The sequence below is a fragment of the Nelumbo lutea genome, chromosome 2, assembly GCF_056320005.1.
Source record: "Nelumbo lutea isolate HS-2025 chromosome 2, American lotus-T2T, whole genome shotgun sequence".
Taxonomy (NCBI): domain Eukaryota; kingdom Viridiplantae; phylum Streptophyta; class Magnoliopsida; order Proteales; family Nelumbonaceae; genus Nelumbo; species Nelumbo lutea.
This window is the reverse complement of record NC_142685.1, coordinates 34,215,062-34,232,626: the sequence shown is the minus strand read 5'-3', so window position 1 is coordinate 34,232,626 and position 17,565 is coordinate 34,215,062. Positions and strand designations below refer to the sequence as shown.

The 17,565-nt window shown below is 39.6% G+C and overlaps 2 protein-coding genes across 3 annotated transcripts; one reads left to right on the top strand and one right to left on the bottom strand.

Moving 5' to 3' along the window:
• Positions 1 to 2,658, top strand: LOC148869765 (L-type lectin-domain containing receptor kinase IX.1-like). Of its 2 annotated transcripts, XM_088968621.1 has the most exons (3): positions 1 to 632; positions 834 to 2,126; positions 2,359 to 2,658. In XM_088968621.1, the coding sequence occupies exons 1-3, from the start codon at positions 134 to 136 to the stop codon at positions 2,493 to 2,495; spliced, it is 1,929 nt and encodes a 642-aa protein (XP_088824747.1). In that variant the 5' UTR covers positions 1 to 133; the 3' UTR covers positions 2,496 to 2,658. The 2 variants fall into 2 exon arrangements, with proteins under 2 accessions (XP_088824747.1, XP_088824746.1); XM_088968620.1 differs by having other exon boundaries at positions 14 to 2,126.
• Positions 2,659 to 7,748: 5,090 nt separating this feature from the next.
• Positions 7,749 to 11,027, bottom strand: LOC148869764 (putative folate-biopterin transporter 6). The gene is made up of 4 exons (XM_088973549.1): positions 10,233 to 11,027; positions 10,032 to 10,127; positions 8,710 to 8,883; positions 7,749 to 8,629 (listed from the first exon to the last, which is right to left on the bottom strand). The coding sequence occupies exons 1-4, from the start codon at positions 10,920 to 10,922 to the stop codon at positions 8,027 to 8,029; spliced, it is 1,563 nt and encodes a 520-aa protein (XP_088829675.1). The 5' UTR covers positions 10,923 to 11,027; the 3' UTR covers positions 7,749 to 8,026.
• Positions 11,028 to 17,565: the final 6,538 nt, after the last annotated feature.

Here is a 17,565-nt window from a genome sequence, read left to right as displayed (position 1 = left end):
AGACCAAAACAAAGACAATTCTACAAGCACTTCGCCGGTAGAGGGAATTCAATCCGGGCTTTTCTTCTTTTCGTCTTTTTTTAATTGCTCTCTCAAGTCTCAAGCATTTGGACAGGCTTCCCAAGTTCCCATTATGGTTCTGTGCGGCACAACGATTCCTCTTTCTTTCCTCGGCATCTCCATCTTTCTCTTATTGCTGATCCCTTCTGCAACTCCATTATCCTTCAAATTTCCTAGTTCTGACCTTAGTACAAGTGACCTAATCCAAGATGGTAATGTTTCTATCTCCAGCGATGTCATCGACCTCACCACAAACAAGCGTGATGCAAACATAACCAGTAGCTATGGTCGAGTGAGATACAAGCACCCAGTTCGTCTCTGGGACAACAAGACTGGAATCCTCACAGACTTCACAACCAATTTATCCTTCACCATTAACTCCATGAATAACCCTAATAGTGGAGATGGGATCGCTTTCTTCCTTGTTCCAAACGGTTCAACCTTCCCTGGTTACCCATCAGGGGAGCATCTTGGAGTTTTTGGTTACAACGAGACAGAAAATCGAGTTATTGCAGTGGAGTTCGATACATATCAAAATTCTGCTGCAGGGGATCCAGATTACCCTCATGTAGGTATTGATATCAACTCTACTCGTTCTGTGAATACCGCGCCATTGCCTAGTGGTATCAAGTATGCTAACAAAACTAATGCTTTGATTAGTTACAATTCTTCTACAAAACGATTGAGTGTTTTTTGTACTTACGCTGATATATCAATATATAACGAGAATTCTAGCCTTTCTTATGATGTTGATTTAAGGAATTTCTTACCAGAATGGGTTACTGTTGGTATTTCTGCTTCCACTGGTTCATTCGCTGAGTTGCATCAAATTCATTCTTGGGAATTTAACTCAAGTTTGGAGATCAAAGAGTCTAATTCAACGGTCGAGAATGGGGGACCTGATATGAACATGGGGGAGGCAAAGAAGACAAACAAGACAGTATTGGTGATTGGATTGGTTGTGGGTTTAGGAACCTTAATAGGCTTGGGTGGGGTCTGGTTCATCATATGGATGAAGAGGAAGAGGGCCGGAATGAAAGAAGAGGATGACGATGATATGGAGCTTGATGATCCTATGGATGTTGAATTTGGAAAGGGAGTTGGACCTAAAAGGTTCTCGTATGGTGACTTGGTCCGAGCTACATGTAATTTTGTAGAGGAACAAAAGCTTGGACAGGGAGGATTTGGAGGGGTTTATAGAGGTTTCCTAAGTGATCTAAACTTGGAGGTAGCCATTAAGAAGGTCTCCGAAGGATCAAAACAAGGGATTAAGGAGTATATGTCCGAGGTGAAGATAATTAGTCAATTGCGGCACAAAAACTTGGTTCAACTCATTGGTTGGTGCCATCAACGAAATGAGCTCCTCCTGATTTATGAGTTCATGCCCAATGGTAGCCTTGACTCCCATCTGTTTGGCCAAAAGCACTCTTTGAGTTGGGAGATAAGGTACAAGATAGCGCTTGGCTTGGCCTCCGCATTGTTTTATTTGCATGAAGAGTGGGAACAGTGTGTCGTGCATAGAGATATTAAATCCAGCAATGTAATGTTGGACTCCAACTTCAATGCAAAACTTGGGGATTTTGGCCTGGCCAGGCTTGTAGACCATGGCCAAGGGTCACAAACAACTGTGTTGGCTGGGACCATGGGATATATGGCTCCAGAATGTGTCCTAACCGGGAAGTCTAGCAAGGAATCGGATGTCTATAGCTATGGAGTTGTTGCTCTAGAAATTGCGTGTGGAAGGAAGCCAGTTGAACCATGCTTAGAAGCAAGTAAAGCGAGGATGGTTGAGTGGGTGTGGGAACTCTATGGAAGAGGAAAGCTTCTTGAAGCAGCAGACTCAAGACTTGTGAATATGGGTTTTGATGAGAAAGAGATGGAGTGCTTGATGGTTGTTGGGCTATGGTGTGTCCACCCAGATTGCAACCTCCGGCCTTCCATTAAGCAAGTGATCCAAGCTCTTGGTTTTGAAGCTCCACTGCCCATTCTCCCACCCAGGATGCCGGTGCCCACCTACTACGCTCCACCACTAAATGCATATGATCTTTCAACTTCATTTTCTGGTGGTGTGTCTTCCTCTACTACTTCTTCAACCGCATCCCTCTTATACACACACTAAGTTGAATTTCTTCTTATTGTTTATTAGCTTTGCTTGTTCCTACTTCATCCAAATTAGTATTTTTATGGAAAATATGTTGTAATCTTCTTTGTAATGTTAATTTTCCTTTCAATGTTTTTAATTCTCTGCTTAGCAGAATTTGCCTTTTCTTTTAACATCAGTGAATGGCTTTCATGTAGTGCTTATGAGGCCCCCAAAATGCAAAGGCAACACAACACCATGGTATGCACAACCTTGGCTTCAAGAATCTTCACATCTTTCAACAAAAGGTTATGCTTATTTAAGACGTTTGGTTTCCCAAACTACCAAATGTTGAAGCTATTAGCATGCACAGTATTAACAAGAGTTGTGCCTTCTTTGGAGTCTAAGACGTGGGCATGAGATGCTTTGGAAGTCTAAATGTGTCTGTATTAGCTTTATTTCATACTCATTTGGTAAGTTGCTGGAATAATTATATAGATTTAAAAAATAGAAAATTAGAATGGGGGTTTCCTGCAAGGAAAGACATGCTAACATGGCACATTCCCTTTTAGTATATATCCCTCTTAAGAGGATAGGTGCTCCATACCTAGATCCATGCCCATTTTCAATACAAGTCACATGATAATTCACTTAACTAATCATATTATTAATGGGCTTTAGGCCCATTTTCTCTAATGGTTCACATTTCAAGGTGCTGTATGGCCACTTTGGGCCTAAATATTATAGGACCAACAAAGGTATCACACAAGTTCATAAGGTTCGGCCCTACCTCTAGAAGAGATTAGGCTGAATTCATTGCACAAGTAATGAACCCCTAGCCTAATCGCCTTGGGCTCAATTTGGGCCCAACATTTATGCATAAATGATCCCATGGTTTTTAAAACCAGACCGAATCAGAAGGTTGGATTAGAAAACCTGAGAACCAGTTAAGGGATTGGTTTTACCCCAGAATCGTTATTTTGCCAAAAATTGTTGATTTGGTCAGTAAACCGTTGATCTGGGCAGTTGAACTGTTCAAGCCGTCCAATACTTTTGGCCATTTTTTATTTATTTTTATTTTTTTATTAAAACGGATCGCCTGTTTGGTTCAAATGGTCAGATTGTTCGACTCGAGAACTAGACCCCTGACCGATTCGTTGTCCGATTTGGTTTTAAAAACCTTGAATGATCCTTGGATTTACCCACTCCATGAAGACCGAAGGATAATTGACAAATGTAATATAAAGCCCATCAAATAATTAGCCCTATAATGGTCTTTTACACCTAACCTCTTGGCCCATAATCATCAAAGCACTATCTATAGGGAATGATATCTTCCCTAACTACAAAATGTAGTGTGACACTCTCTGCTCGGATGGATTTCAAGATTAAAACCTTTTAAAATAGTAATATAACATATAAATTTATTTTGCAAATCAGATTTAAAATAAAGTTGAAATTCACTATCAATAGTTTATGTTTCTATTAGAGAGACTGCGAAGCCTGATTTTCACTTTGTCTAACAAAATGGTCGATTCTATCACTATGATCACCCACTCAAGTAATTTCCCAAACTTTCCTAGCATGCCTAAGTTTTTTACCCTTGATGGGGCACATCAAAGATAGTTTAGTCCAATACCTATTATAGTATCATAATCAAGTTTAGGGTCAAGTAAAACTTTCCAGTTTTATGCATCTATTACTAAGTCCAGGTCATAACTAGAAATTAGTCCGGGTTTAGTGTTTTTTCTAAATGCCCATTATCTATGCTTGGGGTCCAAGCTTAGCAATTGAAACAAGTTGCTCTACGAATTCGACAACATACTAGTGTCAGCCTTGTCAAGGTAAAGTCTCTAAGTCTATCTAATGGTTAAGAACATTCTAAACTAACACAAGTCTCATAAGTGTGCAATTTAAGGAATAATTAATAAAAACATACAAATTTAACATAAAACAATAACATACATTATTTATTTATTAATAAATGTTTGTGTACATCAATCTGATTGGAGTTAAGAGCATACACTGTCTAACAAACTAAGCCTTCATTTATTTAAAATGGATTTTTGGTGTTTTGTTTCAGATCCATCTCTATTTATACTTTTACATTGTTTGTCACAATGTTCATGTTGGTCCATGTTGATGATGTTTTGATCACTAATTCGTCACCATTAATTGTTAATTCAATTATTGAGTCTTGGTCACACACCTTTAATTTCCCTGAAGGACATGAGTTAAACTCACTATTTTCTGGGCATGGAGCTTAACAAGACCAATTTAGGCCTGCTACCGTCCCATCCAACAACGCTATACAATTGATCACCTCTATCTTCTTCCATGGGAACCACATCTAAACTTTTTAAGTTCTGTGGGGATCCACTCACCGATCCATGAGAATATAGGAGTTTGGTAGGAATGTTACAATATATTTTCACTTACAAGGCCCAATGCCTTATTCTCAGTCGTGTTTGTCAATTCTTGCATGGACCCCCTACTAAACATTGGCAGGTTGTGAAGCGCATCTTGCACTACTTGAAATCTAGCTTCGATTATGGGTTGTTCTTTTCTTCTTGACCAGCATCATGCACTCTATAAGCATTATTGGACGGTGATTAGGCAAGTTACTTGGATGATAGGTGATCTACAAGTGGGTATGTCATTTCTTTGGGTCATCAACCAACAATTGCTCGATCCAACACCGAAATTTTGTTCCGGGCTTGTGCCAATGTGGCTGTTGAATTGTTATGGTTACATTCACATTTACAAGATTTAGGGGTTACTATGAAATAATCCTCATGATTTGGTGCTACAGTTTCAATGCAACACATTTCTATCATATATATATTATTTATATCTACATATTATACAAAATATATATTATATATTAAAATTCAAAATGTTTTCGTTAACAAAATTTAATAAACCAAATTGTAAAATCTAAAACCAATATAACTGAACCGAACAAACCGAAACCAACTTTTTTGTTTAAGTTTTCAGTTATCATAAAATTCTCACCTACTAAAATATGGGATGACTATGAGATAAAAATACATGTACATTATTTTCTCTATATTATGCGTATGTATATACATAGAATTTTTATTTTTATTAAATTTAAAATTTTTTCACTTATCTCATAGCTTAACTACATATATATAAACTCTTATTGGGCCATCATCAAAGTAAATGGTGGGTGAATTAACTACATATAATGGCTATACAAAATAATTAGTTCACTAATTTAGGTGTTAAAAATTATAATAAACATGAAGAAAAAAGAATCAATAACATATGATAAAAATCGGAGAATATATTAAATTATTATTACTTTTAAAAGCTACTACAAAACATTTTAAAGATCTAAAATAGTATTTAAACTAATATAAATTACTAGAGATAATCCATTGTTAGTAAATATGTTATATATATATATATATATATATATAATTTTTACATTTGCATATGGTAGAATCATGAGATATTTTTATATCTCACTTTTCTTTTAGAAATAGTGAACTAAAAACATGTCTTTAAGCATTTGACATTAAACATAGATTATTTCATTTTATTGTTTATCTATAATAGCTAATTTTTCTTACTAGGTAAAACACAAAATTTATATGAGAAAAGAAATGTAAAATTGTTTATTTATAAAGAAATTTATCAAATCATTTACAATAATTATGAATAAAAAGATTTATAAATTATTTTAGAGAAGATTACTAATTACTTAAATACATATTAAATTATTGGAAGAGACAAATATAAAATTACTTATCTAAAAAATATTCGAAATATTCATAATAATTAAGGATTATTATTATCGTACTTGTTTTTTTTTTTTTACTTTAAGTATAAATAATACTGAGAGGGGATTGCTAGATCTGGTTGCTCTCTCATTCTTTTCTCTATTTTTTCTCTTCTTCTCTCTTATCACAAAATCTCTTCCTTTCTTCATCTTTTTCTATAGTATTTTTTTCCTGCAAATTTCTACTTGGCATCAAAGTAGGGTTTTGAGCCTTTTTTGTGCTCACATCATGCAGCCATAGATTAGCCAACTACATGATGAGTTGGAGGACTGATCAAAGACCTAAAAAATGTCTACTTTTTGGATATTTTGGTGGACTTAGAACCCCCTGTGGCAGATTTAGGGTTGATCACCAAATTTAAGAAGAACTGGAGAAGGTGGAAGAATCCTGATTATAGTAGGACTCTTCAATTTTTACCTAGGAAGGTGTGATATGGATTTCTTAGATTTCTTAGTGGCACATCGACTTCCAAGTATGCTCTTACTTTATCTTATCTTTGCTGTAAGTGCATATTGATAGAAAGAAGAAGATGAATTAAGGATTTCAATGTACATAGCTTGTATTTGTGAGTGCATCACTGCGTTTATGCCCTATATTATGATGCGTTTTTCGGCCCATATAACATGATGCTGGCCTCTGCATCCAATTTATCTGGGGTCCATAAGTTCTTGGCCTTTGTTGTTAGGCTCGATAGGCTATGGTGTGCCCAAATAAGGTCCTAAGTGGGTCGGGTCAGGTTTCGTTGGGAATTTGTTTGTTTTCCAATGTACTCAAACCCTAACTCGCTCCCAATGTAATTGAAATTCTTCATTGCAGCCCTAAATGCCCAATATTTTTCATCTAGTTATACATTAACATTCAAAATCTAGATCACAATGGTTTTGACATTCTTTTTCTGCACGAATTAGGGACCATTTGATCACACTGAAGTAACTGAACTGAATGACTTATTATTTTTCCTTTTAGTGGATGAAAATAAAACAACTAAAGAACATAATATTCAAGGGTACCAAAATCAATCCAACTTCAGCCTCAGCAATTAAAGATTTCACTAAAGGCTCCTTAATGACTTATTCACTAATTGACAAAACAATAAGCAATTTTAAGTTCAGCCACATCAGCTCTTGTGGATAAAATAATTAAACAACAAAATATTTAAGGTTATGTTTGGTTTGAATGAAAAAGGCAAGAAAACTAATACAAGATTTGTAAAAGTTTTCTTGCCTTTCCCTTTCTTTCCCTACTTTTCCTTCAAACCAAGCACTGTCTAAAGATATAGTTACTTACCCAATTTCACCTTCAGCCATTAAGGAGCCTCCAACCCCTTAAAAATCTTATCCGAGCAACAAACTTTTCAGCTCAGCCACTTCAGTTATCAAGTGACCCCTAAGATATTTTACGCAACTTCCATTCTATTGGTATTTTACAATTGATCAAAAAATTTACTTTTAATGGGCTAATCAATGCCCAAAATTGGGTAGTTGCGGGATTATGAGGGCCATTTGTTAATGGGCCCAAATTGGTCTTTTAGCATGAGGAGACCCGTGTGAACCATTCTCAAAGGCCAAAGACCTCACAGTAGTCAAGCCAACGCTATCGTATCAAATCCATCCTCACTGTGTTATATTATCTGGCACGGTCCGCACGGTGGACCTTGTATGCACCCTGCTCAGTCCCCACCCTAGTTCCCTTTAATGAGTACTATATAAAACCAAAAACAAGGTTAAATTAAAAATTATTAAAATATTATTTTTCAGTAATAAAATGAACTTGATGTTATATATCATGAATAAAATCAGTCAAAACTAATATCTCTGAGACTTGATTAATAAAATTAATACAACATTTAAACCAATTTTACTAACAAATATGTATAACCTTACAAAGATATATACATATATTGAAATATTATTAGCTTCCAGGTTGAATCCATTTGGATTGGGATGGATTCATATTTGATTCAATTATAATCTGATCCAATTTGGATTAATTGCCTGAACCGGATCAGGTTTCAAAATTGAATTTTGACAAATGATACCATTTTACATTCCTAATGGAACTCTAGTAAGTTAGCTTCTTAAGCTTCAAATTTCTCATTCATGGAGACAAGTTTTAAGCCTTCCTCCTCTGTGTTCAGGGTTGGGGCAGCCTGAGCCCTCATCAGTAGGTCAGATGGTATCAAAATATCCGATTGGTCAGCTTTAGGAACAAGAAAAATGAAGCTCAATGTTGCAAATCTCAGCATATTCCTGATGAAGAGTACCAACCAAAGATTTGTGAAATCTGTTCTGGTTACATGAAACATTTGAAGAATCATGCCTCCACCCCACTTGGAGGAGAGCGAACCGAGGCTGTCGATGCACATCAGTAGGGCGAAGAAGGTTCCTTCGATGCCTAGAGGGCAAAGCTTGGTACTTAGCACAATCATGGGCATCCATCTTATTCTGCTTACAATTCTAGACACACACTCTTCCAAAACTACAAAGAAGTAGTCAGGGATCCCAAGTTTTAAGTTCCACCTGAGAATAAAGATGACATCGAGCATGCCGGTGGCTGCATGGAGGAGCTGGGCATAGAAGATTAGGGTCCTGAAAGGGTAATCCTTCAGAATCTTGTGGTAGATTAGGACACCTACAATGGAAGCCATTGCACCAATAGCATATATCATCCCAACAAATTCCTGCATTGTTTTAGGCAAAGTGAAGTAAGAATATCTCCATTATCTGAATATGGAAATGTGAGTTTGTATTAGAGAGAGACCTGAGAGAATGCTGGGCCAGCTTTTGGGTTGGTGTACCAGTAGAACTGGCCTTCATGAGTGCTTATGCTAAGGGCCAGAGATAGATACATATAGACAGAGGGTTTCCACACTTGAGGAATCTTCATGGTCCTGTACATGCCATTAATTGCTCCCCCAACCTTCTCCAATGCAGCCTGCAACCCATGTATACATAAGCAACATTATATACATAATCTTTTACCGGGCTGGCTCAGCTCATTATCACTTTCAGGCAAGGCAGTTTTGGGTCATGAACAAGATAAGGTGAGGTAAAATACACATGTAATATTAATCAAGGTTCAAGTCTTCATGATACAGGCTTTGTTCTTTCAAACTGGTTCTGAGGTATCAATTTAAGGCCCGTTTACCCCTGAAATAGGTGAAACCCCAAAACATTAAATATAAAAATGTATCGGGGAGTCACCCATACGTTACTCTGCCATATTTCAATCTTTGGGCCATGTTCGATTTTCGGTAAATTACTTATCTGGGTAAGTTTTTCATGGAAAACACTTATCCTGGTAAGTTCATTTACTCATGTTCTTTTATTTCCTAGGTAAATAAGGTAATGACCATTTTATCCATAAAAATCCATTATTAAAATGTGCATTTTTGTCCCGTTTATTCACCTAAGAGATGGGCATCACTTACCCCCGTAAGTGGTACCCAGAAAAATAAACTTTCCCTAGTCCCCACATAAATCTGAAAAATGAATATGGGATTCTTGGTCAATAGAAACCAAAATCCCATTGACCAACTTTCTCCCCTTTAAAATCCAGAACACCCCTTGATAATAATTAATAAACAAAAAGTTTGTGGGTTAATTTGGGGTGTAAATCTTAAATGAAGCTTGGATGATTTTTTATCTGCTACTTGTTAGGGGAGACTTGGTAATAGCTAAAATGGCCGAACTGTATGATTTATTACTTTGTGTTTTAATTGATAAGTTATTAATTAAGAAGGCTGTGAACTATTTAATGGCTGAAGTTGAAACTGGGTTAATTATCATGTTCTCAAATATTTAATTATTTAATTATTTTATTAATGACAAAATAATAAGTCATTCAGTTCATCCACTTCAACTGCCATAAACGGGTATTTTACTATTTTAATAGATAAAGGAATTAGGGACAGGAAGAAAATTGATCAAAAGATACAAGGATAGGCGACCCCACCCATCAATTATTGAGGACAAATGATCTAATTCCAAATCATGTATCTATGAAGGAAGAATTCCAAATATTAATTAACCAAGTAATTAATCTCAGGGCAAAGATGAAGGAATTGAGAAAGGAAAACTGACCTTCTTCTTAGAACGCATACTACTCCTCAGCTCATATATCACAAATCCAAGCAGAACCAGCAGTGCCGATGGGATCGCTAAGAGCCCCAGAGACCCCTGCAACACAACTCACAGACACTCTTTTCAGGATTCAGAGAAAATAAAGAGATTTGATCAAATGAGTAAAGAGATAGTATGCAAAAAATTAAAATTAACTCTCACCTGTGCGCCCAACTGATGAACAAACATGCCACTAGTAGAGTAACCGATCAAGGCTCCCACTGAAGTACAGAACCCACAAAGGCTCTGCAAATCCGGTGCCAACGACGGCATCTCAATGCTGTTCCTCGCAATGCATGCATCAATAGTCACGTCGGCGATCGCCACACCTGCTGTGATTCCAATCAGGCAAACCAACGCCACCAAAGCTGACAATTTTCCATGAAAAGAAATTGTTAAAGCTGAAACAATGCCCACAACTCCGGCCAGTATGAAGTATGGCCGGCGCCGATAACCTCTGACCGGGAAGACATCAGTGAGAAGACCCCAGATGGGTTTCATCACCCAAGGGATGTAATAGAGCCCAATATATAATTGGACTGAGGAAGGCTGGACCTTCTGAACATCCTTCCAGTAATAGTCTGACACAACTCTGAAGAATGACCAGGAGAAGCCTTGACTGAAGCCATACACCAAAAATACACCGAAGACGAAGCTTGTGTTTAGTTGCTTGCAGAGCATCCGGAGCCATAAAAATGGCTCTTGGATGATGGAGAGAAAACTCGGCCTTGGCCGTGTGTCTGGCACAAGATGTTGAATCTTTTCATCATCATAAGCTAGGAATTGTTCTTCAGAGGAATCGGAGGGAAGACTTTCAACGAGAACTTGGGTCTCTGAGGAACCCATCTTCATCTGATTGAATTCAAGAGATGAGCAATGAAAATCGATGGAAGTCTGGATTGCAGTTGACTTGAAAATCTGGAGAAATGCTCCACAATTCAAAGGAAATGGCTTTCATTTTTCCATTTATAAATTCAGTTCCACCTTAATCGAGGAGGACAAAAAACAATTTATCCTAGGTTTTTGACAAGTTGAGATATTTAATACAAAGTGCAATTATTTATCTTGCTTATTAATATAGAAAAAATCAGAGAATTTTGAGCCAAAGAAGTGGCCAGGTCGGTTATTCCGGTTTGTCCATTGTTAACCCGATCTCTAACCCTTGCCTAAATCCGACCTTCAATTCGATATTTTTAACCCTAACCCACACAATCTTATTTTTTCTAGGAGTGCAAGCGGGATACCTGATTATATAAATTCATTTAAATTTTCATAAAATCCCAATTCGAATCCGCCCAAATTGAACCTTAATTTTTTGGAAGTGTGTTGGGTTGGGCCAAGTTGGCCCAATCCAAGCTGCACATCTAATACACTGCCTGAGAAATCAAGTTCGTATCAAATGATGGGTTAACCTAGATCAATTGGTTTTGTGACTGAACCTACCCGATCAACCAGCGCTGGTGGTTCCTGGTTTACCGGCCAGACCAGAAAACGCCAAACTGGTACCACATATCATACATATAAATTTTATTTCATAATAAGATGCAATTATTAGGAGAATGTTAACCTATTATTCCACGGGTCCCAAGGAGAAACTCTGACTTCTGAATGGCTGGAAGCCTGGAACCAGCGAATCAGGTCAATCATTTGACTAAAGGAAGTTAGATATCCTAATTCCGACTTAGCGCTCTCTCTCTCTCTCTGAAATTGCGCGTTGACAAAACGCGTCGGCTGTGCTACCAGCAGCAACCTTCGGCCTACACTTATGTTACTCAGCTTCACCTCAACCTTGGCCTTGGCCCCTTGCTACCAGCAAGTTGAATGGGTATTATGGTCCTACAAATACATAAAACTTTATCCATATGTGGTTCTCTAACAATTGGGGTTGGGGTGGTAATAGCGGGACTAGATTCCGCATATAAGTTGGGAATTGGAATTATAGAGCTAACGTATCAATTAATGTTTTAAAAATTGGATCAGACAAGAAATCATTTTGACCACCGGTTTTTAGGTTATATGGTTCAATCATCCAGTTTGAATAGATGATCCAGTTTAATTTAAAAAATAATTAAAATTAAAAAGACCAAAAACTGTTGTATAGATCAATGGGTCAACAATTCAATTACTTGGGTCAGCGGATTATTGATTAAATTAATAGGTTTTGACCTAAGAATGGTTTTAAGGTGATGAAACCTATTGCCCAAATGGTTTTTGGGTCAACCAATCTGACCATTTGGTTCAGTCCAATTTTAAAAACCATGGTATCAACTGATCCACCACTCGATTGGTTCAAGTAGACCAGATTCAGTCATTACAACATTTGTCTTCGCATTGTCCTCACATCAGTTACAACCATGCGTTTAAAGCATTTCCATAATGTTGTGTTAAAGGTATGAGGACAAATTTTGCAAGGACTGAATCTGGATTCTTTGACAAGCAGGATGAGATTTTTTCCAGTGGATCCCTAATGGTAAAGCTTGGAATTTAGGAAACTCAAGACATTGATAGGGAAACTAAGCTTTTTCCAACATGAATCGCATGGTTGTTAATGGACTCTGAATCTGATTATCCTGAATTTGAATGTTAAATCTTGTATCAAATCACTAATCAGAACCGATGGAATTATTATTATTATTAGTAGTAGTAGTAGTATTATTATAGTTAAAGATAATTATTTTTAAACATTTTAACATAATAAAATTCAAATCAGATCCAAAATGCAGCATGATAATTGAATGTAAATGTGGATCTAAGCTATGTTTGGATTGAAGGAAAAGGCATAGGGAAAGGAAGGGAAAATTAGGAAAAGCTATATAAGTTTTGTAAAAATTTTTCTACCTTTCTTTTCTTTTCTCTACTTTTTCCTTCAAATCAAACACAGCCTTTTTTTTATAAAGATTTGATGATTAGTCATGTAAATGCAGCTGATCCGATCGGATTACAGCCCTACTGAGTGATTCCAAGTAAAAGCTGGAATCACTTGAAATTTTTTCTTAGTATGCTTTTGCTTTACCTTTATGTTCAAAATTTGGGAATGATATAAAATATATCTTTGTTTTCTAAGGGTAACAAGATGAATCTTTCTCAAGTGGGGCCTGCATTCCTCGAAAGCCACCCAAACATGGAAAACTAGAATGTTGGCTAGAAACCCATGGGCAATGGTTGTCATGGATTGGAGGTTTCTACAGCTGATTTGATTGAAATCCCGTGGTCTAATGGAAACAACTCGAGATGCCATAATGTCAACAGACTTGCTAGGATGACAAAAGAAGTAGAATTTTTCGTTGACCTTCTAACATGGGCCATGTTCAGCTATTCAGAAGTCCATAATCAAACTTTAGGGTATCCATCAAGGGGCCGTCTCCTAAGAGTTAAAGCTTATAAAGTCGTTTGGTTTTGTATTTTATGCTCAATTTGGAAGGAGTATAAATGCAAAACCTTGTATTTTGTGTTATTTTGTATGTATGTGTATTGTATATATTTGTATTTATATATTTTTTAAATTGAATATGATGAGGGCAGATTTGGCCCTCTAATGACATTATGACACCTAGCATCTCATGCCAAATAAGTGCAGCCTCTTGACAGCTAGACAGTTCGAGCTCACCTCAGGCAGTTCGCTACAGGCAGCTCACCATCATGTAATACGCCATAGGCAGTTCGTCACCATGCAACACTCACAAGCAGCTCGCCACTAGGCAACTCGCCATCATGCAACACTTCATAGGTAGCTCGCCTCCTAGTCAAACCGACCACCGTGTGACAACCCCGAGGAGCTCACCACCGTACCCTGCATTTTACGGGATTGTGACTTGTAACAACTATATCCCCGAGGAGCTCGCCTCCTAGTCAGGCGGAAATGGGCAACCTTACTGGTTGGTAGCTTTATCCCCACCTAACACGAAAGCATGTCCCGTCACAGCGGGAATCCAGGAACTACTCCACCAAACCTGCAAGGACTCCAGTATATAAAGGCCACACCCCCTGAAGGAAAAAATAAGGGATGGTAACCCCTGCTCTCTAACTCTCCCATTCTCTAATATCATTTTCAGCTCACTACTAAGTGTTGACTTAGCTGCCGGAGTGACCTCGCTGGGTAAGAACCCCCAAGTTCTCTGATTCAGTTCTTGCAGGTCCCTCAGTTCTTGCCGTCTACAAAGATGAGCAAATCATCGCCAGCAGGGAGTAGTCAGTTTAGTTCCCGTCGCTGCTGGTAACTAGATCATCTCCAGTAGGGAGCAGCAGGGTTGCGCTATGCTAGGGAGCTCCACTTCGGCCCCTGAGTCATAGGCCACTTGGGAGCATACGAGATGACGAGGTACTTAGCCAAAAAATTATACGTAACCAGAAAACATTACATCAATTGGCGCCGTCTGTGGGAACATGCTACAAAAAGCTAAGTTCTCATCTTACAAAAGCTAAGTTCTTATATTACAAAAAGCCAAGTCCTCTTCTCCCAGAAAGCTAAGTCCTCACCTTTTTAGAAATTGAAGCTCTCGCTTCATAGCTCTAAGGCACCCACCTGGCGACCTGGCGCAGCCCGCGCACGGCCTGACATCCTGGCACATGCGCCGACCTGGCACGACCTGGCACGGGCGCCGACCTGGCGGCCTGGCCTAGAAGCGAACTGACAGACTGATAACAGACTTCCTCATCACTTAAGACCCATTCGCCTCTTCGGCATGGGCAAAGTTCAGGAGTGGACTATGAGTCGCTCCCAAAGCCTAAGGGTTGTACTACTGCACAAGACCCATTCGCCTCCTCGGCATGGGCAAAGTTCAGGAGCGGACTATGAGTCGCTCCCAAAGCCTAAGGGTTGTGCTGCTGCATAAGACCCATTCGCCTCTTCGGCATGGACAAAGTTTAGGAGTGAACTATGAGTCGCTCCCAAAGCCTAAGGGTTGTACTACTACACAAGACCCAACCGCCTCGTCGGCATGGGCAAAGTTCAGGAGTGGACTACAAGTCGCTCCCAGACCCTAAGGGCTAAAATACCGACCTCACAGGCAGCTTAGCACCTGATCAGCCAGCACCTCACAGGCAGCTCGACACCTGATCAGCTCAGCACCTCACAGGCAGCTCGACACTTGATCATCCCAGCACCTCACTGGCAACTCGACACCTGATCAGTCCAACACCTCACAGGCAACTCAGCACTTGATCAGCCCAGCACCTCACAGGCAGCTTGGCACCTGAGCAGCCCAGCACCTCATAGGTAGCTCGACACTTGATCAGCCTAGCACATCACAGGTAGCTCGGCACCTGCTTAGCCCAGCACCTCGCAAGCAGCTTGATACTTCATAAGACCCAGTCGCCTCTTCAGCATGGGCAAAGTCCAGGAGTGGACTATGAGTCACTCCCAAAGCCTAAGGGCCACAATATTGCACAAGACCCAGCCGCCTCATTGGCATGGGAAAAGTCAAGGAGAGTGGACTACAAGTCGCTCCCAAAATCTAAGGGCAAAAGTACCAAACTAGTAGAGAGCTCGGCACTTCACAAGTCCCAGTCGTCTCCTCCGCATGGGCACTTAAGACCCAATCGCCTTTTCGGCATGGGTAGAGTTCAGGAGTGGACTGCAAATCACTCCTAGAACCTAAGGAACTGAATCAATGCTTATGAGCTCATCGAATTATGGGCCAAAAGGAGAAATCTACTCCCTTAGCTGAGTTACTTTCAGCTCGGGAGTGGGGGGCAAATGATGAGGGTGGATTTGGCCCTCCAATGACATTATGGCACCTGTCACCTCATGCCAACTAAGTGCAGCCTCTTGACAGCTAGACAGCTCGATCTCGTCTCAGGCAACTCGCCACAGGCAGCTCGCCAGAGGCAGTTCGCCATAGGCAGCTCCCCATTAGGCAGCTCACCACTAAGCAGTTCGCCACCATGTAACACTCACAAGCAGCTCGCCACTAGGCAACTCGCCAACATGCAACACTTCACAGGCAGCTCGCCTCCTAGTCAAACCGATCACCGTGCGACAACCCTGAGGAGCTCACCACCGTACCCTGTATTTTACGGGATTGTGAGTTGTAACGGCTATATTAGCTCACCCACTCCCCGAGTCAGGCGAAAATGGGCAACCTACCGGATGGTGGCTTTATCCCCACCTAACACAAAAGTCGGTCCTGTCACAGCGAGAATCCAGGAACTACTCCACCAAACCCGCGAGGACTCCAGTATATAAAGGCCTCACCCCCCCGAAGGCAAAAAGAAGGGATGGTAACCCCTACTGTCTAGCTCTCCCATTCTCTAATATCATTTTCAGGTCGCTACTAAGTGTTGACTTAGCCGTCGAAGTGACCTCGTCGGGTAAACACCCTCGGGTTCTTTGATTCAGTTCGTGCAGGTCGCTCAGTTCCCGCCGTCTACAAAGATGAGCAGATCATCGCCAACAGGGAGTAGCCAGTTCAGTTTCCGTCGCTGCTAATAGCTAGATCTTCTCCAACAAGGAGTAGCAAGGTTGCGCTATACTAAGAAGCTCCACTTCGGCCCCTGAGTCTGAAAGAATGGTAGGATTCAACTGATGGACGCCATGAAAGGTGCGGAATGGGTGGGCGAATTTCAAAAATTTTTCTATGCAATATTCAAGGATTCTACTTGAACCATAATCAAACCAGATCTGAATCAAAAGCAAACAGGGAGGATTTTACCTGATCCGGAGAAACAATATCTCCCAAAGTTGATGTTCATGCCCAAAGAAGATTCCAAGATCCGCTCCTGCTGAAGATTACATAGTTGTGGATGGAACGGAACCAGCAAGGTGCGTCCTACACACTAGACCCTTTGCAAGAACCCACTAGAAACTCTGAACATTGATTCCTTTTCAGTCTTTTCAGCAAGACTGGTGTCAAGAAGTGATTTCTTGACTTCTTTCTCCTGCAAAGATCGAATCTTGCAAGAAGGGTTGGCGGCGGCTGGAGGAGAACTCCTGGAACGAAGATGGCTGAATAGTTTTTCTTCTCTCTGGAGTTTGTGAGATTTAATCTCTGTATACAGAAGACTTTCTTCTCTCTTGGAAAAAAACTTGGTTAGAAATCTGGTATATTCGAACCTTATTTTCTCCTCCTCTCTTCTTGATTAAGAAATCCTCATAATTAGGAGTTATCCCAGTCCAAATCAATATTTGGATAGGGGATAACCTTAATCCTATTTTCAGATTAAGTTAGTTTACTCCTGATCTTATCAGGAGGTTACCAGATTCAAATCTGATTTGAATTTGGTCTCCTAGAGTGGATAAGGTAAAATGCCCAATCCTTTCGCTAACATTAATCTCAAATTCGCCCCATAGATGGGTGATCATATTAGACCAGCTCGTAATGGGCTTTTGGCCCATTAAGTGTTCAGTGTTTAATTAGTTTTCAATCTGCTGCCCAGTTGGGCTTCTTTGTATGGCGTGGGACCGAAGCATTGATCTACACACCAGCCACATGGGTTCGGCCCAGCCTCTTTTACAAGGCCCAATCGAATTCACTGAAGAACACAGTGACCCCCTTGA

Bases quoted from the DNA above. Each gene is read 5' to 3' on its own strand.
- LOC148869765 (XM_088968620.1), top strand. From the start codon at position 134: ATGGTTCTGTGCGGCACAACGATTCCTCTTTCTTTCCTCGGCATCTCC. The intron at 2,127-2,358 runs GTGTGTCTTCCT...GCTTTCATGTAG, and splicing joins TTCAACTTCATTTTCTGGTG to TGCTTATGAGGCCCCCAAAA.
- LOC148869764 (XM_088973549.1), bottom strand. From the start codon at position 10,922: ATGAAGATGGGTTCCTCAGAGACCCAAGTTCTCGTTGAAAGTCTTCCC. The intron at 10,128-10,232 runs GTGAGAGTTAAT...GTTGTGTTGCAG, and splicing joins TTCATCAGTTGGGCGCACAG to GGGTCTCTGGGGCTCTTAGC. The intron at 8,884-10,031 runs GTCAGTTTTCCT...CATGGGTTGCAG, and splicing joins GTATGCGTTCTAAGAAGAAG to GCTGCATTGGAGAAGGTTGG.